At 42.2% G+C, this 27,500-nt stretch overlaps 1 protein-coding gene and 1 long non-coding RNA gene across 2 annotated transcripts in view; one reads left to right on the top strand and one right to left on the bottom strand.

Annotated features, from left to right (window-relative positions):
• LOC123512114 (serine/threonine-protein phosphatase 4 regulatory subunit 4-like) overlaps window positions 1–24,925 on the top strand; it is a 37,781-nt gene extending 12,856 nt beyond the window's left edge. Inside the window, exons 3-18 of the mRNA XM_045268354.1 lie at window positions 355–656; window positions 1,680–1,753; window positions 2,207–2,310; window positions 3,637–3,866; window positions 4,876–4,998; window positions 5,372–5,466; window positions 7,330–7,530; window positions 8,214–8,372; window positions 9,696–9,878; window positions 10,093–10,198; window positions 10,370–10,495; window positions 10,709–10,803; window positions 11,046–11,159; window positions 11,542–11,656; window positions 13,168–13,330; window positions 17,957–24,925. Coding sequence (XP_045124289.1) covers window positions 355–656; window positions 1,680–1,753; window positions 2,207–2,310; window positions 3,637–3,866; window positions 4,876–4,998; window positions 5,372–5,466; window positions 7,330–7,530; window positions 8,214–8,372; window positions 9,696–9,878; window positions 10,093–10,198; window positions 10,370–10,495; window positions 10,709–10,803; window positions 11,046–11,159; window positions 11,542–11,656; window positions 13,168–13,330; window positions 17,957–19,016 — 3,250 coding nt within the window. The 3' untranslated portion in view covers window positions 19,017–24,925. The remainder of the gene's footprint in view (window positions 1–354; window positions 657–1,679; window positions 1,754–2,206; window positions 2,311–3,636; window positions 3,867–4,875; window positions 4,999–5,371; window positions 5,467–7,329; window positions 7,531–8,213; window positions 8,373–9,695; window positions 9,879–10,092; window positions 10,199–10,369; window positions 10,496–10,708; window positions 10,804–11,045; window positions 11,160–11,541; window positions 11,657–13,167; window positions 13,331–17,956) is intronic.
• LOC123512116 overlaps window positions 19,545–27,500 on the bottom strand; it is a 14,890-nt gene continuing 6,934 nt past the window's right edge. The window contains exon 2 of the long non-coding RNA XR_006677030.1: window positions 19,545–19,647. This is a non-coding gene — a long non-coding RNA (uncharacterized LOC123512116). The remainder of the gene's footprint in view (window positions 19,648–27,500) is intronic.

Genomic DNA, 27,500 nt, shown 5'->3' with positions numbered 1-27,500 from the left:
TTTCTCTCTCTCTCTCTCTCTCTCTCTCTCTCTCTCTCTCTCTCTCTCTCTCTCTCTCTCTCTCTCTCTCTCTCTTAGCTGATAACACACACACACACACACACACACACCCTTAGAAGGACACAACAATAAGCTTATCAAGAGAAGAACAGATAAGAGGGAACAAAAATAGATTTCCTAATAGATCAATAGGTGTGTGTGTGTGTGTGTGTGTGTGTGTGTGTGTGTGTGTGTGTGTGTGTGTGTGTGTGTGTGAGGTTTCGTAATTTATCACACGACCTTGAATGAATACTGTCAAAAAATACACATGTTATTCTCTAAGATCCACTACTAATCCACTTCCTTCCATTTCAGAGCCCAGAGTGGACTAACCCTCCTGGCTGGTAGTGGTGGTGGTGGAGGCGGTGGAGGAGGAGGAGGTGGAGGTGGAACAGGAGGCACAGGTGGTGGTGGAGGAGGAGGTACAGGAGGTGGAGGGAGCGAAAATGTGGATCTTGGGAGCGTGGTGTCCGGGCTGGATGGGGGACAGGGAACGACAAGGGGGAACACTGCGCAGGACGCCCTTACACTGCTGCAAAATGATCTGGTCCCCCATACTAACTTCACTCATACTTTCCTGAAGAGCATCCTGACCTCCATAGACAGCAAGGACCCAAGTGAGCCGTACACGAGTTAATTAAAACCTTTATTACTTGACTTATTGTACAGTACCATGACGCGTTTCCATATTCATTCTGCTTACTATTTGGTGACTTTATACAGCTTTAGAAACTTTTTGTGGGGGTTGAATTAGTGAAGATTGTGGCCATTAATCTTCTGACCTCCATAGATCCTTCTTAGTATCAACAAAATGGTCTAATCGTATACAGAACTCAAGGTAAAAATGTGTCCCAGTATTGAAGTTTGTGTTTCCATGGTTAAATTAATGAAAGCTGTAGCCATTAATCGTCTGGCCTCCATAAAGCCTTGCTAATGTCAACAAAATGGTCTAATCGTACACAAACTCAAGATAAAAATGTGTCCCAGTATTGAAGGAGTTTATGTTTCCATTATTTAAATAGTGAAGACTTGGCCATTAATCTTCTGACCTCCATAAATCCTTGCTAATGTCAACAAAATGGTGTAATCGTACACAAAACTCAAGGTAAAAATGTGTCCTCGTACTGAAGGAGTTCGATTTTTCCATGGTTGAAATAGTGAAGACTGTGTTCATTAATCTTCTGACCTATATAAACCCTTCTTAATGTCAATAAAATGGTCTAAAACTCAAGGTATAAACGTGTCCCAGTATTGAAGGGGTCAAGGGAAGACTGGTCAAGGGATAACAAAAACAATAATTGAACAGATAAGCCCACAGAGATGCATGTCCATGAAAAGACCAGAAAGAGTTAGTCAAAAAAATGGGAGAGATGTCTTAGTTGTGCAGGTGTGTGTGTGTGTGTGTGTGTGTGTGTGTGTGTGTCATAAATCGTTGAGCTATTTATTTAGATAGATAATTGACAATATTTCAGAAGTTACTATATTGAATGTTACTCTTCTTTCATTAATCAACTTCTTTTTACCCACCACCACCACCACCACCACTACTACTACTACTACTACTACTACTACTACTACTACTACTACTACTACTACTACTACTACTACTACTACTACTACTACTACTACTACCCCCTCAGTGGTTGCCAATGCGTGGCTGGAGACTCTACTGGACGTGATTGACTTACTGCCACGAGATGTCATCCGAGATGAGGTGAGGCAGGGTAAAGGACACACACACACACACACACACACACACACACACACACACACACACACACACACACACACACACACACACACACACACACACACACACATTCACCAAACCTTCAAAGAACTAATTATTACTGGAGGGAGGAAGTCATTAGTATTTTTAGGAATATCAAGGACACACACACACACACACACACACACACACACACACACACACACACACACACACATAGTATCATTAATCAGCTGTAGTTTTGATAATGAATGATATAATGACATACAAAACTGTTCTTATGTCACAATATAAGAAGTAGTATTAGTAATTAGAAGATTGAATTACTTTGTGACATATAAGATACTAAGCCATTCTCTCTCTCTCTCTCTCTCTCTCTCTCTCTCTCTCTCTCTCTCTCTCTCTCTCTCTCTCTCTCTCTCTCTCTCTGTGGCCCAGATCCTTCCCCTGGCTGTCTCCAAGGGGCAGTCCCAGCAGGTGTCTGCTCGACTGGCCGCTTGCAAGCTTATTGGAAAGATTGCCACCAAGTTTGAGCCTTTTGTGTAAGTATGTGTGTGTGTGTGTGTGTGTGAAGAGTGGTGATTTTTTTTTATTTATTTATTTATTTATTTATTATTTTTTTACCTACAGTATGCACACATCTCTCTCTCTCTCTCTCTCTCTCTCTCTCTCTCTCTCTCTCTCTCTCTCTCTCTCTCTCTCTCTCTCTCTCTCTCTCTCTCTCTCTCTCTCTCTCTCTCTCTCTCTCTCTCTCTTCAAGGTAGTGAAAGGAAATGATGTGCTTTCATAGAGATAATAAACATACATATAAGGATCCCTCACAGATGTTCCTGCATTACCTTTCACCACACACACACACACACACAGAGTAAGGATGAGTGCATTCTTCAAGGTCATAAACACATTCAGAAAATACTGTACACACACACACACACACACACACACACACACACACACACACACACACACACACACACACACACACACACACACACACACAGGAAAAGAAAAAATGGGAAACTGGAAAGGACACTGAAAAATATTAATCTGTCATTACAACTTGGAAAAAAACCACTCTTAAAAACCGTGTCACTTCAACTAGATCCTTTTGACAGTAGTGGAGTGCAGGGTGGAAGTGTTCAGAGTATGGCCTTTACTCTACACACACACACACACACACACACACACACACACACACACACACACACACACACACACACACACACACACACACACACACACACTGGTTAACCATTGAAAGATGGACAGAATAGGGGTGAGAGGAAGAAGAAAGCCTTGTGCAGTGAGGCCAAAGGAAGAGAAGAGGCATGTGATTAGCAAGATCAGAAGAGCAAAACTGTGTGTGTGTGTGTGTGTGTGTGTGTGTGTGAGAATTATTGGTGAATATCTGAAATAGTCATGTAAAATGAGAGAGAGAGAGAGAGAGAGAGCTGGAGTGTTAATAGGAAAAAGTTGGGACATTGGGAGGTACACACACCGCGTGGTGTAGTGGTTAGCATGCTGGACTCACAATTGAGAGGGCCGGGTTCGAATCCTGGTAAGCGGCAAGGCAAATGGGCAAGTCTCTTAGTGTGTGGCCCCTGTTCACCTAGCAGTAAATAGGTACGGGATGTAACTGGAGGGGTTGTGGCCTCGCTTTCCCGGTGTGTGGAGTGTGTTATGTGGTCTCAGTCCTACCCGAAGATCTGTCTATGAGCTCTGAGCTCACTCTGTAATGGGGAAGACTGGCTGGGTGACCAGTAAGCTACCGAGGTGAATCACACACACACACACACACACACACACACACACACACACACACACACACACACACACACACACACACAGTAACAGGTTCTTCTCCACAGGCTCAAGACCGAGGTTGTTGGCGTGGTGCAGAGTCTGTGTCAGGATGTCTGTGGGGAGGTTAGGGGCAGCATGTGTAGCCAGCTGTCGGCAGTGGCTCGTGGTCTCGGTCTGGACCCCACCAAGACCAACATCCTACCTGAGCTGGTGGACCTGTGCTCAGACGAGGAGACCAGTGTCAGGCTGGCCGGGATCAACACTGTTGTCCTTATGATCCCCCTGCTGGATGAAGGTAAGGGATCAAATAGCACATGTCACCAGAATTAACCCCCTTCAGTACCATGATGTATTTTTATATTCATTTTGCTTACTGTTTGGTGATTTCACAGCTTCAGAAAGTCATGGGATTGAAATGGTGAAGACTCTTGCCATTAATCTTCTGACCTTCATAGACCTTTCCTAATGTCAATAAAATCACCTAATCATGTCCAAAACTTATGGTTAAAAATGTTTCCCAGTACTTAAGAGGTTAAGGGTGTGTTAGGGTATCAGGATGTATTTTAGGCTATGTTGGAGTGTGTTAAGGCTGTTTTTTATTATTATCTTAACCCGATAATATGAAGCATTCACTGAGAAAGCCATTAGCTTCCAAAATGAAACTAAAAAACTGACTTCTGTTGGATTGGATTAGGTAAGAGTGAATGTAGCAAGTAAGCCTTGATTGTAACCCACCGTTTGGTCTGGAATTAACCGTGACAAACATTACTCACACTTTGATCTATAACACTGAAGAAAGTCATGGGTTAACAGCACATATACGAATCAACCCATCGTACACACACACACACACACACACACACACACACACACACACACACACACACACACACACACACACACACACACACACACACACACACACACACACTTACCAACAACCCTTTCTTTCTCTCCTAGCATATATAATTGCTCTCATTTTTACTGACCTTGAAAAACATTACCCACATTTTTATCTACAACACTACCAAAGTCCTGGATTTACAGCACATACAAATCACCCTTCTTACACACACACACACTTAACAGCCCTTTCTTTCTTCCCCTAGAATATATGATTACTCTCGTTTTTACTGACCATGACAAACATTACTCACTCTTTGATCTATAACATTACAAAAAAGTCCCACGTTTACATACATACAAATCATATACAAATTACCCCTTCATACACACATACACACACTTAACAGCCCTTTCATTCTTCCTTAGCATAGTATAGTGACTCCTATTGTACTCTGCAGAAACACGAGTAGGAACGCTGGTGCCCCTTGTAAGGAAGATCTGTGAGAGGGCTCTGCGTGTGGAGGATGCATCGCTGCCTGTCACTGCACATCTCCTGGGCCGCCTGTGTCACGGCCTGCATGGTAAGGAAGGTGGAGCTTGGAAGGGGGAGTAACAGTGAAGCTTAGAGGGAAGGGAATAAAAATAGAATGATGTTAGTTGTTGATGTAGGGTTGTGATAGTTGGAATGTGGATGTATCAAGGTGTTTACTCTCTCTCTCTCTCTCTCTCTCTCTCTCTCTCTCTCTCTCTCTCTCTCTCTCTCTCTCTCTCTCTCTCTCTCTCTCTCGTATGGGGTGAAAATAAGGATCAGTGTTTAGAAAAATGAAAGGAGGGAAATAAAAAGAGAAAGAAAGCAAGAACAAGAATAAAGAAAGTAGACAACATAATATTCTCTCTCTCTCTCTCTCTCTCTCTCTCTCTCTATAACCTTGTCTTTCTCTCTCTGCCATAAAGATGAACTCACAGACGAACAGAAGGGTTGGTTCCTTAACTTCTACTGCACACTGGCCAAGCTGGGACTGCCGGACTGCAAGAAGACTGAGCTACCGGTGAGTGGTGTTGTGTGTTGTGGTGGTGATGACAGCACTGGGTTGCCTTAAGGTGCTGCAACACTGGGATCTGCAGTGTTGGATGAAGTTATGTTGTTATTTGTGGTTTTAATACAAGTTTCTTATTTTATTTATTTATTATTATTATTTTTATTTTTTTTTTTCTTACTAACTGTAGCTTATAAACTTTACTTGATTAGCTCCCTTGTTGATGAAAAACTTTTATCTACCTGAGAAATTGAGTGGCAAATTTTTTTTTTTATTTATGTAAAAATACTGATGCTCTTAATGCAAGCTTATTTTCCTGCCGCAATTTGTAACTGCAGTGTATAAACTTGTATGATAACCTCCATATATCTCCCTCGTACATGTAACTGTCTAAGAAATTGAGAAGCAAATCTGTTATCTTTGTTATATAAAAAATACTGATGCTTTTACTACAAGCTTGTTTTCCTGCCATTATTTGTAACTGCAGCGTATAAACTTCACATTTATAAGCTCTCTATGTCTGCCTTGTATATGAAGAGCATGTATCTGCCTAAGAAATTGAGAGCCAAATCTATTTTATTTATGTATTTATTTTATTCATATATTTATTTATTTTATTTATTTATTTTTTGTGTGTGTGTGTGCATGTGTGTGTATGTGTGTGCGTGACTTCCTGCCAGTATTTGCAACTGCAGCATATGAACTTCACATTAGTAAGCTCTCTATGTCTCTCTTGTAAATGAAGAACACGTATCTCCTTGAAAAATTGAGAAAAAATATGTTCTGTTTAAGTGAAAATACTGATGTTCTTTTCTTCTTACTAATTTTTTTTCCTGTCATTATTTGTAACTAGCATATAAAACCCACATTAATAAATTCTATGTATCTCCTTTGTATATGAAAAACATGCACATATCTGCCCTTAAGATATTGAGAGGCAAACCTGTTCTCTTGGTTATATGAGAATACTGCTGTTCTTTTCTTCTTACAAATTTGTTTTCCTGCCATTATTTGTAATTAGCATATAAACTTCACACTGATAAGCTCCATATATCTCACTTGTTAAGGAAAAACATGTATCTGCCTTAAGACATTGAGAGGCAAACATGTTCCCTTCGTAATTTGAGAATACTGATGTTCTTTATTCCCAAGATAATGTAGGTGTGTTGCATCCTCCCTCACCTCTCATTCAGACAAGGAGAATCAGTCTTTGCTCAGTCCTCCTCTCTAACAGCACAGTCATCCCCTTTTCTCTGGCCTCTCCTTACTCCCCTCGGCCCTAAATGCTCATATTCCTTACCCCACCAATGAACACTGGCTCATTTTTTCCTCCATCTCGTGTTTCCTGTTCCTCTTCCTGCTTCTCATTTTCCTCTCCGTTGTTTTTGTCCTTGCTTGATTTCTTTATTCCCTCCTTTCATTTTTCTTTAACGGCAATCCTTACTTTAATTTTTCTTCATTTCCTCTTCTGTTTCATGATCCTCTTTTTACTGCTCCTTATTTTCCTCTTGTCTTTATTCTTGTTCTTGCTTTATTTCTCTTTTATTTCCCTCCTTTTATTTTCTTAAATAGCGATCCTTATTTTCATCTTCCTTCATCTCCTCTTCTGTTTCCTGTTCCTCCTCTTTCTGATCCTCATTTTCCTCTCCTGTCTTTATTCTTTTCATGTTATTTCTCCTTTATTTCTCTCCTTTCATTCTTAAACACCAACTCTTGCTTTCATGATCCCCATAAGTACAGTTTCAAGTCATGTAAGAGTCACACAACCATATTCCTCTCTTTTATCTACATTCTTACTATAGATACCATAGAATATTTAGCATAGACCCTTCCTCCTCTATACACACTAATCTAAAGTCCTATTTCCCCCTACAGATGCCAGACTTAGTAGCAGAAGTCCGTAGTGGTGAGTACGAGGCAGAGTGTCGCCAACAGTGCGCCTACAACCTCCCATGTATGGTGGCCTTCGCTGGCGGCTCCACCTCCTACCGCACCAGTTTGCATTCCACTGTGTCTTCCCTCCTTACTGATCCAAGCCACCAAGTCAGGATTACTGTGGCTGCTGCTTTTCATCAAGTGAGTCCATGAATTTATTTAATGTAAGAGAGGCAATCTGGCTATGGGCAACAAAAACAGTTAAACGGAAAGGCCTACTTAGATACCAGTTTCTGAGCAGATCCAAGAGAGTTAGCCACAGGAATGGGATAAATATCTTGAAACCTTCCTCTTAGATGAGTTCAGGTTATAGGAAGATGGAAATACAGAAGCAGGCAGGGAGTTCCCGAGTGTACCAGAGGAAAGGATGAATGATTGAGAGTACTAGTTAACTATTGAGAGGTGGACAGAATAGGGGTGAGAGGAAGAAGAAAGCCTTGTGCAGTGTGTGTGTGTGAATTATTGGTGAATATCTGAAGTAGTTATGTAAAATGTACTAGAGAGAGAGAGAGAGAGAAAGCTGGAGTGTTAATAGGAAAAAGTTGGGACATTTGAAGGTACAGAGAAAATTTGAATTAGAAATGAGGAATAGAGAAATAAAGATCAAGAAAATGAGAAACAAAGGCAAAAAGAAGAAAGTGGGAGAGGAATAGAGGAAGAGAGAGAGAGAGAGAGAGAGAGAGAGAGAGAGAGAGAGAGAGAGAGAGAGAGAGAGCTTTGTAATCAAACAGACAATAACACCATTATCCCTCCTCCTACTCCTCCTCCTCTTTCTCATCCTGTGTTGTACCTTATCTTATTTATCCTCCTCCTCCTCCTGACAGCTGTGCACACTGGTTGGGGCTGAAGTGGGGCTGCTGAAGGAGGGTCTGCTGCAGCTGCTGAGGTCAGAGAGCCTGGAGGTGCTGGCAGCCCTCATCCCCAACCTGCCTAATATCATCACCACCATGCACCGACACAACGCCATTGCACCACAGTCCCCAGTAAGTCCTTGGCTGGTATTCTTGATCCCTTCAGTAGTGTGGCAAATCAAGCTTCATCAGTCTTATCAGTCTAATGGATAATTATTCAGTTATATAATAAAAAATAGTCCAAACATCAAGATCTTTAGTGATGCATAGTAGTGAATATATTGGTGAGATAAATTAACAGAGTGGACACTGGAAATGACTGTTTTAATCTCTTCAGTAGCATGACGCATTTCCATATTCATTCTGCTTACTATTTGGTGACTATAAAGTTTCAGATACTCATGTGGGGGAGTAAAGTAGTGGAGATTGTGGCCATGAATCTTCGTTATACACTTCAGTAGCATGACATGTTTCCATATTCATTCTGCTTACTATTTGGTGACTCTAAAAGTCTAAAGCTACAGAAACTCATGTTGGAGATTTAAATTGTGAGGACTGTGGCCATTTGTCCTCTGACCTCCATAGACCTTTCCTAATGTCAATAAAATAGTCTTATTGCACACAAATTTCAAGGTAAAAATGTGTTCCAGTACTGAAAAGGTTAATGTTTCCATGGTTAAGATAGTGAAGACTGTGGCCATTTATCTTCTGGCCTCCAAAGACCTTTTCTAATGTAAATTTGTCATATCGCACACAAATTTCAAGGTAAAATTGTGTCCCAGTATTGAACAGGTTAAACACTTTGCTCTCTCACCATCACTACTTTCCATTGGTCAATGATAAGGAAGGGAAGGGTAGGGATGGGACAGTTTTGAGAGAAGGTGAGTGGGAGGACAGTAATGGGAGGAGAAAGGTGAGAGGGTAATGATGGGAAAGAGTTGGCAGAAAAAAATACTTTCCAAAGGCTTCAGTTGAAGATAATCATGCTTTTAAGGGTATTTGTATGGTTCTGGTGATGGACCAGCAAGATTTCTAGATTATTATTAGGAGAAACTATCTTGAAAACCCAGCTAGTTGTCTCTGTGGCCTTGGAAAACTGTTGTGATGAAATTGTAAGGAGTTTCTGAATACGGACACTTGTGTACCTGCTAACTGATGGATTGGTTGGTGGGTTTATTGATAGAGTGGTTGTGGGTCATTGCCTCATCCAAAACTGTGTCTCATTTGTCGACACTTTTTTAGGTGTTTGCCCGAGGTGTTTTTATATTTGATGGTGTCACTAAATGATTTTTAATGGGTAGTCGTAATTCAATCGCTTGGAAAGATTAAAATGCCTCTCTCACTCTTGTACCATTTAAGAGACAGACATTAAGACACCATCAGGATTTTTTAGTAGACCATAAGGTTCAGCTGATCTTTTCATGGCATCTTTACCATGTGTCTCTTTGCCTTCAGCGGGGGGAGCTCTTGGAGGTGGTGGGGGCGCTGAAGCAAGGCGAGGAGACTGTCAGTGTTACCAGCATGTGGAGAGTGCATGCTGAATGTCTCACTCAGGCGGCAGCTCTTGCGCCTTGCCTGCCGCCAGACATGCTCTTTTCACAGCTGGTTCCCCTCATGGTGATCAGAATGCAGACAGCTGTAAGTATACCCATTTTTTATAGTTCATACATTTATCATGGGAGATTTATTTGTCTTCATTTATTTTGTATATTGATTTATATTGATTTGAATTTGTTATGATCATGGTTTAAGATTCATGGCTAAATTTATCTTGGAAGAACTCATAATACACACTGTTTATGATTTGTCTCCTTCACCTCCCTTCACTCACCATGTCTTTGCCATCCCACAGAGGCCCATCCCCTGCCGCCTTGCTGCCGCCAGGACCCTGTTAGTGTACCTACATCACATGACCTCCACAGAACACCGGGAACACATCTGCAACACTCTTGTCTCTGGTACGTCCTGTCCTGTTCATTATCACCCCCTCACTCAGGAACTGAATGAAATAGCTGTTATGGCATTGATATATGAAAGGCTGTTGTAGAAAAATTAGTGCCTGATTCTTGTATAGTATGTTTGGAGTGTGAACATCAGAAGATACCTCATAATTTTTCCCCATTTTCCAGAGTTCTGTGATGGGAACAGTTGTCACAAGAGAATGTTGTTCTTGAACATTGCCACGATGATCCTTGAGATGTTCTCCAAGCTGTTCTTTAAGACATACTTCTTCAGACCACTCCTTTCCTTGCACAGTGAGTTGCTTGGCTGTGTGCTGAGCTGCAACTGCACCACAACCACCATCTTTGTCTTCATCATTATAATTGTTAAATTGAATGATTGAATAACTTTGGGTATATCTCAGATTTCTTTTTTGCCTAACTTTGTATTGGTAGCAGAGATGTATGTGTGCAATTAAAAACATTGGCAATATTTCTCACTCATTCATTTGTCTGTGCGTCCTTCAGATGACAGGGTGCCCAACATCAGACTGAAGTTGGTGATGCTGCTGCCACAGATGAAGGCCACCCTCTCCCTGCCAGAGGACAAAACCAGATTGCAGGTTTGTAGCAGAAAGAGGGAGTGGAGCAGCAAATTGTAGCTGGGAAAGTTGTGTTTATATGAACCAGAGACATGGAGAGAAAGTGAAAAGCAGGGAAATTAAGCAAATAGTTAGATAAAGAAACATATTGATGAGGGAAATCAAGGTAAAGAGGATGTAAGGACGACCATAGGAATAATTTAAGCGTGTGATATAGAAGCTGCAACGTGTGTGAGTATGTGAGTTGTGGCCTTGCTTTCCAGGAACTAGAGACAGTGGTGGGGAGTCTGCTGGTGAGTGAAGTGGACCGGGATGTGTCTGCGGCCGTTTCCACCACCATCACACTTCTGGACAAGATTGAGGTGTGCGAGAGTCAGGTCAGTCACTCTATCAGTACTGGTTTACACAATTTACAAATGAGGCGAGTTTATAAATAAATTCATACATGAGGAACAGACAGATATTTTGAATTATTATGCATCTCAATGTTTATTTTGCATTTTGATGTATGAACGTGAATTCTGCTTATGTATATTATGGAAAATGACAAATGTAGTGTATGGGTCACTTCAAAAGATTATAAATTAAATGTTTGTAAAATATTAATGGTATGTATTTGAGATAGATATTGCTTGCATGTAGGTATGCTTATATTAGAAGAGAAATCCACATACATACACACTTTATGGATGTAAATATGAAGAGAGGGAGGTGAGTAATAAAAGAGTGGAGAGATTAATAGTGTTTGTGTCCCCACAGAGAGGTTCTCCAGAGGGTGAGTCAGCAGGACAGGAGACAGAGGACGAGAGGAAGGAGAAACAGGAACAGCGCATCCTTGGAGACACAAAGGCTGATGAGAAGAAGTCACCTGGAGGTGTGTTTAGTGTGTGGTAGTACTTGTAATTGTTGATGGTACTAATGTTGGTGCACAGCCATACACTTAATTTTTCTCACCATCACTACAGAAGATGACACGAACAAAATACACTTCTTTCTCACTATCACCACAGAAGATGACTGTAATAAAAGAACACTTCATTCTTTTCTACTTCATCTTTCTCACCATCATCACAGAAGACAACATGAACAAAATATACATTTTTTTTTTTCTACTTTATCTTTCCCACCATCACCACAGAAGATGACAGGAACAGAATACACTCTATCTTTTATCTGCTGTATCTCTGACCATCACCACAGAAAAGGACAGGAACAGTATACACTATCTTTTTGCATTAGGTTAGGTTAGGTGTAAATAGATAGCTGTCCCTTATCACATTGTCCTTTACCTTCTGTCTCGTGCCTCTATCACAGCAGGAATCAGGAGTGAAAGAGAGACACTCCTTGCCTGCTTCTGTATTTCCATCTTCCTGTGACCTGGACACGTTTAAGAGGGACGTTTCAAGACATTTATCTCTTTCTTGTGGCTAACTCTTGGACTTGCTTGGGGACTGGCATCTAAGTGGGTCTTGTTTTGTTTAGTCATTCGTGTTGCTCTTGCCCAGATTTCCCTTCTTAGATAAAACAAAAAGCTTATGTTGTCATGTTGTAGGTACCATTAACCTCTTCAGTACCATGACACCCACTCTACACATGACACTTTTTCATATTCACTCTGCTTGCTATTTGGTGATTTTGTACAGCTTCAGAATTTCATGTGGATTAGAAATAGTGAGTCTCTGGTCATTAATCTTCTGATCTCCACAGACCCTTCCTTATATAAATAAGATAGTCTAATCATACTCAAAACTCATGATTAAAATGCATCCCTGTACTGAAGGAGTTAAATAGTGTAGACTCTGTCCATTAATTGTCTGTCCTCCTTAGACCCTTCCTAATGTATATGAAATCATCTAATCATACTCAAAACTCTTGGTAAAAAATATGTCCCAGTACTAGAGGAGTTAAAAAGTGAAGACTCTGGCCATTAATCTTCTCACCTCCATAGACCCTTCCTAATTTTAATAAAATCATCTAGACATACTAAAAAATCATGGTAATTAATGCATTCCAGTACTGAAGGAGTTAAATAGTGAAGACAGTGGCCATTAATTGTCTGACCTCCATAGACCCTTTCTAATGTAAATAAAATAGTCTAGTTGTACACAAAACTCATAGTAAAAAATTCAAGGAGTTAAATATGTAGTGAAGTCACTGGTTATTAATCTGACCTTCATAGACCCTTTGTAATGTAAATAAAATTGTCTAATCATACTCAAAAATGCTTCCCAGGAGTTAAATAATGAAGACTCTGGCCATTAATTTTCTGACCTCCATAGACCCTTCCTAATGTGAATAAAATCATCTAATACTCAAAGTCATGATAAAAATTGCATCCCAGTACTGAAGGGGTTAACAAATTTTTACCCTGCGGCGTCACCACAGAGGGAGGGAGGAACGAAGGGGACGCGCTGGGTGAGAGGCGGTCAGGGTCACGTTCTTCCAGTCGCCGCAGCTCAGGGGTGAACCGTCTGCCGCCATACCTGGAGAGGCGACGCAGCAACTCACACGCACCCAAGCAGCCGCCTGATGAACACACCATCCTTCGGTATGTGGCCTTCTTGTTGTTGTGATTTTACTTTTTGAATTAATCTTTGTTTACTATTTTGTTGGTGCTTTTTGTTATTCACATACTAACTTTTATTTAATAACTTATTTTTGTATTTTTCCTATAATTTCTTTTTGGTATTAAAATTTTACACACACACACCTAATATAATTTTTCATTGAAGAGACAGCAATGTATTTTACTGATCTATTTTATCTATTCTATTTTGTAATGAATCCCTTTGAATCAGTTAATGAGAGGACACCAGTGACTCAGCAAGAGTATTCCGTAACCCTTTCCCTGCATGTGCGCTGTATAAGCTGCATTTCCCCCTCTTAGTGACGTACAGTAGTGTGTGCTCAGTGTTTCCCTGTCACAGCATAATTCCACTGCCTTGTGTGTCTTGTATGGAATGTGTCAGGTTTGGTGGTTTTAGTCTTATTATTATTTAGGCCCCTTTTGTTAGTGTTTTTTTTTTTTTTTTTTTTTATTATTATTATTATTATTATTAATGAATTTTTTTGCCTGTCTGTTTGTTGCTTTCTTAGGTAAATGATAATTATTTAGTTATTTAGTTTTGTGTTTTTCAATGTTTATAATTTTTGTTATTATTATTATTATTATTATTATTATTATTATTATTATTATTATTATTATTATTATTATTATTATCATTACTACTACTACTACTACTACTACTACTATTATTATTATTATTATTATTATTATTATTGTTATTATTACTGTTACTATATTGTACTTGCTTTCATTTCATCAGTTAATAGTGACATTTATTGTGTATATTGACAGTTTGCCATAGTGTGCACAAATCTCCCTTCCTCTCTTGTATTAGTTTTGTGGCACTTTTTCCATGAAATGTGAACCATTTTCTTGTATTAGACATATTTATTGAATGTATTAGACTTTGTTGTCAGTCAAATATTCATTTATGTTGAAGTGTATATTTATTGCACCTGAAGTATGTTGCCTGACACACAGACGAGAGGCAGGAATGTGAAGATTTGCGACAGACAGCTTGTATTGCAGTAAAAGCTCCAGGGGTCAGCAGTATAATAGCCTTTGTCAACCTACTATCAAAATTCTAACTTTTGTGAAATATCACTAAAATCCATTGGAGACTCCTGCAGCCACGGAGTGTTCAGTTTCAATCCCTTCCAGCCTTCAGAGCCTCCCTTCACACCTGGCTCTGAGGATATCACACTAAGAGGCATTGCTGCTTGGCACTGTGAGGTATTTAACCTCCTGACCTTCATCCAGAACTAGCACCAGCACTGCCTTGTTAGTGCCATGTCCACAGAGCAAGGTGCACTGATTGTTACTGGCTTTGGTCCAACTTGACTCATGGAAGTCACCATAGTGTCAGCTTGCAAGAAAAAAGGGAAAAAAGAAAAGAAAAATTGCAGTTTTTTACATGTTCTCAAAGTAACTATTTTGTTACCTTGCCAGCTGATGTGGAATTTTGGCTTATAGATTGCTGACTTATTGGAAGTTTTAGTGTATTTTCCTCCCTTGCATGTTAAGGCTCAGTGTGTGATTGACAGCTTGGCAAACCCTTGACTAAGGCACTCAAATTGAAGTTGTGCAGTGATTCATGTGATGGGCTAACTCTTCCACATTCCCTTTCTCATACAGTACAAGTTGTGTAGCTTACAGCACAGTACATGGCTGACTCACTGCTGAAAGGCTGCAAGCTTGATTCACTAGTCATTCAGTGGCTGACCTACACTTCCGTAACGTTATGAGCCATTGTGCCGCAGGAATTGTTTATTGAGTGGTTTGTCACTGTCAGTTACCTCTGAATGTGCCATCACAGTCCCCACTGCACCATGTGTTGACTGGTGACAGTAAGTTCCAAAGTTATGTGCAATTTGCATCGTTGATATATCTCAAAGATCTTTATTGATGAGTTACATTAGTTTTTCAATATATGAGTGTTCAAAAGTAGAAAATTTAAAATATTTTATATTGTTTGTATCAACCTTTTAGTTGATATTTGAATTACATTTGAATTACATAGAAATCCCTGCAACACAGTTACAAGGAATACATGCCACACTTAACTCATCTATAACTGGCTATAATATGTGTGATGATGACATACATAATTTGGGAACTGCTTTCATCTGTCTTAGGATTGTTATGGTTTAGGAATCTATCTGTGCTTCAGTTCCCACATATGTTTTTGTGTTAATTTATAGCTAGAAATTTATGTTCTGTATTTTCCCCAAAGTTTGCTTACACCACCTACTTCATGTCACCTTATTTTATATTCTGATAATTTATCTCCTGTTTTTAGTTCACAGAAATCATGTAATACTTCCAAGCATTTGAAGTTGATATATGATATAATTGATGATCTCTTAAGTAATATGTAGTAGATTATGATAGAAGTAAGTCATTGTTAAATGTAATACAACAGTCACCACTTGTCCATGGCTTATGTGGATTTTCTGGGAACTGCTGTAAAACAAACTACTTCAAGTCACAAACAGCAGAAACAATGGATACTCCACAGCATTTTTGTATTGCTAACAGTAATACACTTGGCCTTCATGCCATTTCTATCTTTTTGGAGCTCAAATAATGAAACTTAACTACTTTTTTGGTTGTTGTTTTTAGATATATGTTCTTTTAACTTTCCTCAACCATTCTCTTTGTGTCTAAGAGTAAATTGCAAGCAGACGCCCAGAGTTTCACATTGCATAGTCATGAAGCACATTGCATAAGTGATGAATGTGTTGCATATCTGATCTTGTTTTAAGATTAACAATAATGATGTCTGGATTGTGCTGAGTGCTGAGTGCTATCATCATAACCTATCCATGTCAAGCAATACAGTTGTTAAGATCTCAGATTAATGTTCTTATCAGTGATAGTAACCTTTGAGTGTTAAGTGTTATTAATGAGGATCAGTTAGGTGTTATATTGTGTTGTTATATTGCAGTACACATTGAAATGTAATAATTCTCAACATTGACATCAGCATTGTTAAAATGGAGACTGTAAATATCATCCAGACATCATCTTAGTGGTGGTGGTGGTGAGCCTGTCTACTAACCCGTGTGTGTGTGTGTGTGTGTGTGTGTGTGTGTGTGTGTGTGTGTGTGTGTGTGTGTGTGTGTGTTTGTGTGTGTGTGGGCCTTGCAGTGGTGGACTGAAGGGAGCTGGTGGCCGTCCGTCTGAGTGGTCGCTGGATGACGAGGACGAGGACGAGGTGAGCAGCGAGCTGGACCTGAGTGACATGTGTGACGAGGTGCTGCTCAGCCCGGAGGAACCCACCGTGTCTTGGGAGGAACAGCTGTCACCCAACTCACCCCCTGCCTCAACCCGCCACCAGGCTCCACCCTCACCCCCCTCCCCCGGCCCCCCTTCCCACACGGACCTCCACCTGCCCTCACGGGACACCAGGGACCGCCTTGCTGATGCACGAAAGCTGTCTGGGTCGAGGCGGCCTCCCTACCCTGAGGGCAGCGAGCGGGGCGGGGAGGAACTGTCAGCGCGAGAAGTGTTCTGGCTGCGCACGTCACGGCCACGCTGGCGCCGCAAGGTGGCCTCAGCCGACACCAGTCCCGAGGAGCCACGGCGTCACAGGTTTGGCCGTGGCTTGTCCATGGATAACCGAGGCAGCCATTCAGACACAGAGGATCCAGAGGTGCTGTACGAAGGGCGGCGGCTACGAGCCCAGGAGGCTGCCGCTCCTGCCCCAGGGCCCCACCCTTCAGCCAGCCCCCCCAGCCCACATGGGATGTACACCTGGCCCCCCCAGCACACACGTCACCGCCACCACAGCGCCTCAGAAGGGGAGGACTTTGAGGGAGAGGAGGGACTTCATCAATCCCCACCTCAGCCTCCAGACTCCTACCACACCCTTGCCCGGCGCCGTGGCCCCTCCTCTTCCTCCTCCTCTTCTTCCCCCTCCCCTGCTTCCCACTATCTTGATCCCGTCCCAACCACCCGCTCTAGCGGTGCACCTCGCCGCAGGGAAACTCCGGAGGGATTTTCAGGCCGTCCAAGTCAGGGGGACAAAACCCCCAAGCGACATCCCAAAATGGATGGCGGCCCCGACTCTCCTGGCGTGTATTCCAGCACAGGCCGGGGTGGGATGGGACAGATGCCCTACCACGGCCACCGCCCCACCCGGCCCCGGGAGTCTGAGGACCCTTACCTGTACCATTCCCTGCCTCCCACACTGGCTCCCCACCTCTATGCCCCGCCCACCATGGCCACTCATTTCACTTACGACACTCCTGAGGACTACCTCCCCATGGCCTTCCCTGAGCCCTACAGCCCTGACCCTTACCGGGGAGCTGACCACCACGCAAGGGACCCCTACAGCCACTACCTGTACGAGGAGCGGCCAGAGGTGCGCCCTCTGGATCACTTGCCTCACTCTTTCTTCCTTCTGGACACGGCAGAGCTGGCCCCCTGGTCTTCACCCCCTGCCTACCCCATTGGACCCCTTGGAGCCTCCTGGCTGCAGCACGGTCTGCACCCTCTTGCTCGTATCCCTCAATGCCTCATTCCTGCCCCCTACTCCCGTCCCCGACCACCAGGTCCCCTTGCCTCTCCCCCCTGGCGCCTCTCTCACCCCGTCTCCTTCCCCAGCCTGACGGCGCTCGACCCATCCACCGACGAGTTCTTGGTTGATGCCGGCATCAGGATAGATGAGTCAGTGATTCGCAGCCGCCTGCCGGGACCCCAAGCGCCATCCCGGCTGGCTCGGTGGCGAGCCAGCGACCGGCCCTATTCCTCTGCTGCCCAGGATAGCCTCGATGCCAAGGGTCGGCCCATGTCCCGCCTGCGGCAGCCAACCATTGTGGCCACCAGCCGCATCCCTGCTCCGCCAGGCTCCCTGAGTCACATGCCTGAAGGGTCTGAGGCTACGCTCCGCAAAGGTGAAAGTGGTCTGGAGCAGCGGCGGCGTAGTCAAGGCCCTGGGGGATCTGGAGCTTCTAGTGTAGTAACTCGCTTACGACCACCACAGCGCCCTGGCCGTCCCACCTCAACAGTGGCCCCTGCTGCTCCCCATGGCCCCCTCACCTCCCGCACTAAATCCCTCAGTCACGAGAATCTGCGAACTTCTCCTTCCCGCCTGGCTCTCCCATCTTCCCCAACACTGTCCCCTGGCTCTTCCCGTGCCGCCTCACCCAACACCTCGCCTCAAGAAGAGGGCCGGCCCCGTACTCTCAATGTGGCCGGCTCACGTCTGCGACAACCACAAGTTCGAACATCACGGGGCCGTGGTTCACGCCCAACCAGCTGCAGCTCTTCTCCCGGGGGTTCACGCTGCTCCTCCCCAGGGCTGGATGGCCCTGTGGGGGGGTTTGGTCGTGGCAGTCGTAATGGCAGCCGTGCCAGTAGCACCAGCTCTTCACCAGCCACTTCACGATGCTCCTCCCCGGCTGGAGAGGAACTACGGCCCTTGGGAAGGGCAACCCAGCACCGGAGCAATCCCGCATCGGCCAGGAACGGCTCTTCCTCCTCCCGCCCCACTCGCCACGGATCCAACACCTCCTTGCAGGAACAAGTAACCACTCCCCCTTCCCCCGGCCCAGCCTCCCGCCAGCCACACCTGCAAGGTTCAGGCATCCCCAAGCCCTTGGGTGCATCCAGGACTAAGTCAGCCACCAGCAAGCTGCCATTGCCAACACCCAGCAAGAATTGAGCTAGTTTGAAGTGTCAAGTGGCAGTCCGGTCGTCGTCACTGCAAGGGTTACCCAGCACTGGATGGGTTGCTTTGGGTGTAGGCATGACCATGTATACCATGTATGCCTCACACTTCTCTAGTCAGCCATGGGCTTCATCTGTGGTGCTGGCCCAGCAGATCAATGCTTGCTCATGGAAAGGCACTGCTGCTGAGGACCTGTGATGCAGGAGCAGTGGCAGTGGTGGTGCCACACCCACATCTGGCCCGGTGCACCAGTGTGCCCAGTGTATTGTGTGCTTCTGGGGTGTTGATCCCTGTATGTGTTCTTGTCATGCCCAGTGTTCTGAGTCTGAGGCCACATTGTAGGCATTTCTCTATTGTTTCAGTTATTATGGGCAGTGGCACGGCAATACATGGAGGAGGAGGAGGAGGTGAAAGATGAAGCTCATACATGTGTGAAGCTGACCATATTGATTCAAGTTAGGCTCCAGACAGACTTGATGCACAGGGAAGGTATCAACTGATGTTATTTATAACACACACACACACACACACACACACACACACACACACACACACACACACACACACACACACACACACACACACACACACACACACACACACACACACACACACACACACACACCTTATTTGGTAGCTTTCTCCACCATGTGCTGTTTAAGATAGGCAATAAAACTTATTTAAGCTGAACTAGACTAAACAACACCATTACATGTTTGCAGTATGCTCAGCAATGTATTCTAGGTAATAATGAAAGCACTGTTACTTACGCATCAGAGGGATTTGTGGTTGGAACTACTAGTACGATTGCATGGACATGAGTGTGGTTAAGTTACTATTATGTGCCAATGGTTGCTAACAGGCTTCTATGAAGTGTGTGGTCCCCATGGATGTACCTCCTTTTCTTATCATGATATCAGTGGTGCTTGTTTCAGTTACTGGCTGCCTGTCAGTGCTAACATTGCAGCAGTGAGTTTGCTGTGCCCCCACCACTTCACTCACACATATTCAAGAGTGAGAGAGGACAAAACATTTTGAGAGTCAAGAAATTTAGTACTATATGAATGTTTTGCCTCACACACACGTTGATGCAGCACTGTGTGTGAGTGAACAAAATTGCAAAATTTTAAATTTGGCCTGAACATCAAAGACCCAGTGAGATGTGTTTTTCAGACAAGGACATCATCATGGCAATGCTGAGTGAAGGAGTTTCTGAGGAGCATACTGCCTATGTGTGTTTCTTAGACACTGGGGGAAGGACAGTGAAAAATAAGCTATGGGAAAGCATCATAATTTCTATTACTGTTACTAATATTTGGCAAATCTTAACTTGTGTACTGTCAACAATCAACTAAATTCAATTCATGCTTCAGGCAGCTGACCAATTCCATTGTTTTGCTAATCTAATGTTCAGCGCTGTCATTTCATCTTACACTTCCAAACAAATATTAATCAGACATCTCTTCTTATGTACTTATTTAGATACTGCAAAAAATTATGGTCATAAATACATATACTGTGATATGCCATAGCTGAGAAAGACTTCAACTTTTAAGCTTAACATAAATTTTGACTACCTCAGCTCACTTTCTCATTGCACGGCTTGACACAGGGACACGAGCCACAAGTCAGGCAGAATGGATGTGACTCAGCCATGACCTCATTCCTATCAGAGTAAAGTAGAAACATATCTTTAACACTGAACTGCAAGCAGTACTACAGTGTGTATTCCAAAGTATTTCAGTGGGACAAGCAGTATTAAATTTTGCCATGAAGATTTTTACATTGAAGTGTGACAGGAGGGTGTGCTTCACCATACTCAGTTCTGTGCTACACCCCTGCATGGGTGTAGTGAAAAATGGTGTGCTGGTTAATTTATAGGCTAAGTATCTTATCACAAAGATTATAACTATCATTATTATCATAGTATTATCATTATCTATATGAACTTGGTGCAGCAAAATGGTGTGATGTACTTTATATTTTCTAATAAGACCCTTTGTTAATGTTCCTTCCCTGAGCTCTGTGGCAGCAGGTGCTCACCCTGGAGAGTGGCTGGTGTTGACTTATTGATACACACAGATTGAAGGACATCTGCTGATAGAGTCGTTATGGACTAGGTTATATTACAAGGAAGTCTTGTAAAGAATGCACCACCACCTCACATATTTAGGAACAATTTTTGGTAAGATATACAGTATGGCCATAGGGATGTACGTACGTATGTCTGTTTTGTTGTGAGGTACAACGCTCTGTCCGATAAGACTTAGTCTGAGACGATTCTCACCCAGAAAATTGAGGCAAGTGTATACAACAGCAGTGAGTGAGTGTGTGTGTGTGTGTGTAAAAAACATATCTGTTAATTTCTCTCTCAGAGTTTTCAAGTGAATAACTTTGAGAAGCAAGATATAGATGAAAAATTATTGCTATCATTATTTATCAACAGTGGGTTGGTTAGAGGGTGAGAAAGGCGCTGTGTTTTATTTATATTTTACCTAGACATATGTGTAATATGTATTGTTTGTTTATATAGGGATTATTTATTTGTGCAATTTACCTCAACGGAAATCTCTATTTTCTTACTCCCACCAGTACAAATATTTATTTTGTTTCTGTTATGTATTAATGTTCCCACCTCTGCCTGTAGGACCAAGTTATTGTTCTTTTTCATATTTTAACTCTCTCTCTCTCTCTCTCTGAATCATTATTTTACGTTCTCATTGACTTTTAAAGCTTCTCTCCTCATTGGGTTAGAAACAGTGGCCCTGTTTTGGTTTTCAAATAGATATAAAAGTTTTTCAAAGAATTCATAATCAAATTAGAAACTTGAATAACATTTAACCCTTCTTGATTTTTTTTCTTGTTTCCTCCCTTGTCATTGATGTGATCCAGTGCCACTTGTGTTCTATTACGTATTGAAGTGTACTGTACCATAGTCTCCACCTGTTCTTCTCTATATTGTAACACATTATGTTCATCCAGGAATCCTAAACATGTGTTTGTGTTCCACTTTACTTTGGTAAAGTATTGAAGCTGAATGCATCAAGCCCACCATGTGGAATTCAGTAGTTCTGATAAGTGTGCACCCATCATACTCTTTGATACAACTGAAATGTAATATATGCAGTTCCTCAAACTAGTGATGTCATATTGTACAAAAAAAGGCAGTGTCACACAATCACCTCTGCCCATCACACTTCTTGGTCTTTGCAGAACTCTTGATACATTCATTTCTATTTGGTCCACACATTAAATTTACCGGACTTTGTGACGTCACTAGGTGAGGCAACTGTACATTATCATCAGTCTGTTAGGAAAAATTGTAAGCTGCCAAGAGGATGTTGCTTAGTTTGTCCTCTTATTTCTCACCTCAACTGTTGTCTTAAAGTGATGATTTTGTCTCATCATTGATGGGAAAAGCTGAGTATGTAGGAATTTTATTATTGTAACCAAGGGCTAAGCATGTATAAGACTTTGCTGGGCTAGGTTGTGACTCTCTCTCTCTCTCTCTCTCTCTCTCTCTCTCTCTCTCTCTCTCTCTCTCTCTCTCTCTCTCTCTCTCTCTCTCTCTCATGTCTGGGTGCTAGTGTTCAGTACTCTTAATAAGCAGCAGGAGTGACAGTGAGTGGTATTTGCAAGTTTATACATATCTATTTATAATGCTATATATATGGTTATATATATATATATATATATATATATATATATATATATATATATATATATATATATATATATATATATATATACATATGTATATGTATGTATAATTAGTTGAGTTGTTAGCTAGATCTTTGTTTGTTTTTATTTAGCACGTATGTCAATGCATATGTATACCATGTACTACCTACAGGTTTTCGGAGTTGTCGTCGTTTGTGAAGGGCGTTGCAGAGATGGTGTGCTTATTTTGTTACAAATGAACAGGTAGTTAATTAGAAACCATACTTCTGACTGGGACTTGCTTTTTGTTATCTTTATTGGCAAGATTCACTCATAAAATAGCTCATAGCTCTTAGGGAATTTAAACATAAGGGAAAAATATTCATGGATTTTAGAAGTATGTAGTTAGTTAAAAGTTTTCCTTATTTCTTACTAGTGATGAAATCAGTGAAAAGCAACCCTTTGTGCAGCCTGCAAAGTTCAATTAACATGAGTGCTACAGAGGCACTCACTACTAGTCAGTGTCCCAAGTGAAGGTGTGGTCTCTTTTCACTAGCTGTACATACACAGGAGTGCTGAGTGCTGATGGTGGCTGTTCATGTTGTTGATCCCAGGTAAACAGTGTGCTGAGTACATAGGTGTGTATGTATGTGTGTGTGTGTGGGGGGGGGAGGGATTGTGATGTGATGAAGTGCTGTGCTCTACACACCCACTAACTGGAATGTATAACTCTTAGTGCAGGGAATGTGTTATGTATTGTGAAGAACAAAACACATGCTATTCATTTAGTAAGCAAGAATAACAACCTTCCTCGACTGTGACGACGAACAAGACACGTGAGAAAGAACAAGGAAATAATCTACCTATAGTAGTTGTGACTTTCTGGTTTTGAAGTGAAGCTCATAATAAAGGTTTGCCGTACATACTCTAGCTGTATAAAAACGCATAGAAAACATGCATTTAAAACACACATCATATAATTTAACAAGAACACATAAGTAACATAGTAAAGAGAACAACATATGAAGAACGTATTATACTAACAAGTAGAGTAACCAAATGAAAGACAAAGTTCAAAGATTAACTAAACTAGACAGTGTAGCATAAGGTATTCAACATTATTCCCATATATATATTTTTTTTCTCTCACTTCTCCAAGTTAGTCATGAGCAATATTTACCCACCGAGGATATTCATATGTATCTTGTGTCCATCTAACCCACCAATAGTGTTTGTACCGTACCTCAGCCAAGCAGGTAGTGCCACATTAGTCTACCTGTATAACTAGTAATTCTCTCTCTCTCTCTCTCTCTCTCTCTCTCTTAAAGCTTTGTGTCTGGAAGATTATGAAGTGGATGAGTTCCTCGTGCGTATAGGAGTGTGTTGAGCCAAGGAAGTGTTGAACAATACAGACTGTTGGACATGCAGTACATTGTAACACTACCGTTTATGTTGGATGTAAAATTGTGTTACTACTACTACTACTACTACTACTACTACTGTCATGCTTTCTTTTCTTACTATTACTGTGATACTGCTGTTTCTTATTTAACCACCTCATCCTGCTGCTATTGCTGCTGGAGCTATTACTACTTATGTTGCTACTACTATTTTTGCTATTACCACTACTACTGCTAATATAACCACTGCTCCTAACTACTACTATTACTACTACTGCTGCTGTCACCACCACTTATACTACACTTCCATAGCACAGTGTTACGTCTTTGCCGGTTAATTGTACACAGGTAACTTCTCTTTACTGGTGAAGTTGATAAGAGTACTTTACAATGATGGTGATTTGGGGACCTCAGCAGCACAACCAAACATCTGTTATGTGATCTTGCTTTAAAGAAACTTCCTGACGCAATCCTGTGATATTATTTAAAGTTCTTTGCGTGCTTATGTGAAAGCGTACTGTACCTGCGCGTTAATCAAAATATTCTACTACCAGTGCTTGTGGATCAGTTTAACAGATGAATGGCCTCGCTGCTGCTGTTTAGGATCACCAATAACTCTCGAAACTACCATGTGTTGCTAGATCTCATGGAACTAACCACGTGTCTGTTCTGCGGTGCGGGTCATGAGCTGAGCGTCAGGGAGGGAGTGAAACACCTCATGAGCGCTGCGTCTCAGTCGAGGATCTTCCAAGGTGTGGTACTGCTATGTTATGTGCTACTCTGCCCGGCTCTTCCATGTTCTGTATTACTGCTGAGGTGAAATTACATTTTATTCCTGCATAAGTTTGTGTTTTTATTTCCTTTCATATCAAATACTCTTAAATCCCCTTAGCATCATGGTGCTTTTCCTTATTTATTCATCTTACTATTTGATGATTTTGTAGTTTCAGAAATTCATGTGGGGATTAAAATAGTGAAGACTGGTCATTAATTTTCTGACCTCCATAGAGCCTTTTTTAATGTCAATAAAACCGTCTTATGATAAACAAAACTCGTGATAAAAATGCGTCCCAGTGCTAAGAAGGTTAAAATGCTTCCTGGCATGTGTCGTGACTCGTCATAGCGCACTGCCGTCTCATGACTCTCATCACCTCATTGTCCCCTTCCTGTGTCAAGTATTTCATCACCTGCTGTCTTGCATGCACCCAGAAGCTGCCTCCACTCTCCCTCTCTTCCTCTGGCATTCTCATTATACGTACGTATCCTGCTGCACATAGCCTAACCACATCGCCTCTTAATAAAGCATAATGTCCGAAGTGATAGCCCATGTGTGAGCTGTCCTTGTACTTACTTAGTAGTGAAGCGCTCCTCTCATGAGCTGAGCCAATTCAGACAGTGGGGATCTCAAGGGCGGTGGGGCTTTCCCGTCACTGTCAGTCCACCGGCGTCCTATACACGTCGAATAGATGGTTTTGTGTAGTACAATTGTAGCCTAAAACATGGACGGTTGGAAGAGGAAAAGTTTCGGTGGAGGTGAGTGTGTAATTCAGTGGGGACGGATGTAGATACAGGAGTTAGAGGAAGCACACACACACACACACGTACTTCCTTGGGCCTGGGCTTTACACTCGTGTGGCCCTGTCTCCATATCTACACGTATCCATTTTTTTCTTTAAAGCTATGCACACTCTTTGCTGACACCACTTCCTCACTCAAACTGTGTGTGTTTCACTGTTTGATCTGCTGCAGTCTCTGACGAGACAGCCAGACGTTACCCTACGGAACGAGCTCAGAGCTCATTATTTCCGATCTTCGGATAGGTCTGAGACCAGGCACACACCACACACCGGGACAACAAGGTCACAACTCCTCGATTTACATCCCGTACCTACTCACTGCTAGGTGAACAGGGGCTACACGTGAAAGGAGACACACCCAAATATCTCCACCCTGCCGGGGAATCGAACCCCGGTCCTCTTGCTTGTGAAGCCAGTGTTCTAACCACTGAGCTACCGGGTGTGTGTGTGTGACTGCAGTCAAGTTTTTACCGCGTGCACATTATCAGGTATAACTATTAGATTTGAACTCAGTAGAGCACATGTAAGACGCCAGAGCGTATCTACGAAATATAGCTGATGATTGTGCCTTGTTGCGGGGTTCGTCTCACGCACTCACCTTGCGCGGGCCGAGGTGGCAGCATGCGTGATCATGGGTATTTATGCTTGTATTTTCTCATTATATTAGCCCTACTATAACTGCATGTCAGCTCCGCTAGTGTCATACTATGGTTCACAAATGGCCAACAACAAAGAAACAACAGTTTGAATTCACTTCCTTTGCTGGTATCGGGCTGTCAGCAGTGTGTGTGTGTGTGTGTGTGTGTGTGACTTTTCATATAGCATGATACGTCACAAAGTTAAATCAGTGGAGTGTATGGGGCCAAATTTTTCAGCGACACCCAAACGGTTGCCATCCATTTTTCAAGATGGAATACTGTTTTCTGCAAGCAAAAGTAATACTCGGGATAGTTCATCAGTGGCGTAGTGTTGGGGGATGAGGGGGTTGAGCGGGACAAATGCCCCAGCTGGGCGGTACATTTGAACTTCTCAGAGGGCTGCACCAGCGAGGTTAAGAAATGAGAATATTGATGACCGATAACCGTTAGTTTAATTGAAGGCGCGCAAAATATTGATTTAAAGTTCATTATCAGGTAAAATATACTTGTTTATTATGTGTAAACAAGTATATTATACCTAATAATTTGACATTTTTATTACTTTTGGGGGTGGCATTTTGAGCCTTTCAGGTTTCGTCCCCTGTAAATTTCCCTCACTACGCCTCAGTACCTAGTTCATACAAGATACACTGCATCACCGAGAGTTGGACAAGAGAAGAACTTACAGCAATGCAGATAAACTAGGACATCCTCTATTGTTAATGTATGATACGCTGCGTTATTGATATAGTGATACTAAACAATGAGCAGATCACATTTCTACGAGTACCGCCTATCAAACAATGCTACTGCCAGTGCTTACCGCCCAACAGGAGCCCTGTCCCAAGATGTCAAGTCATTTATGAATTTCCGAATGCATCTTTTGGAAGTTTCCAGCACAGCTTAACGAGTCAACTGACGTGGTTGTGTGTGGCGTCAGGTAAAGACATTCTGCAGTCTTAAACTATTTTCTTGAGAAAAAAGATTTTCTTAGAATAATGTTATCTTTTAGGTACATGTTTCTTTTTTACGCAACAACATATTAACGGAGTATTCAGTATCATCAGTTATGACAATTTTATCTCAGGAAGATTCTAGGCGATCCGGGACTTATCCTGGATCGGTTTTTTTTTTTTCTGCCACGCACACCGAAACTACACTTTTGTAGTTTATATTTGTTAAGATTTGCCACGTTTTCTTCAT

Source organism: Portunus trituberculatus, chromosome 32, assembly GCF_017591435.1.
Source record: "Portunus trituberculatus isolate SZX2019 chromosome 32, ASM1759143v1, whole genome shotgun sequence".
NCBI classification, from domain to species: Eukaryota; Metazoa; Arthropoda; class Malacostraca; order Decapoda; family Portunidae; genus Portunus; species Portunus trituberculatus.
Note: the sequence above shows the minus strand (reverse complement) of the source record. Positions and strands in the feature narration are given on the sequence as shown.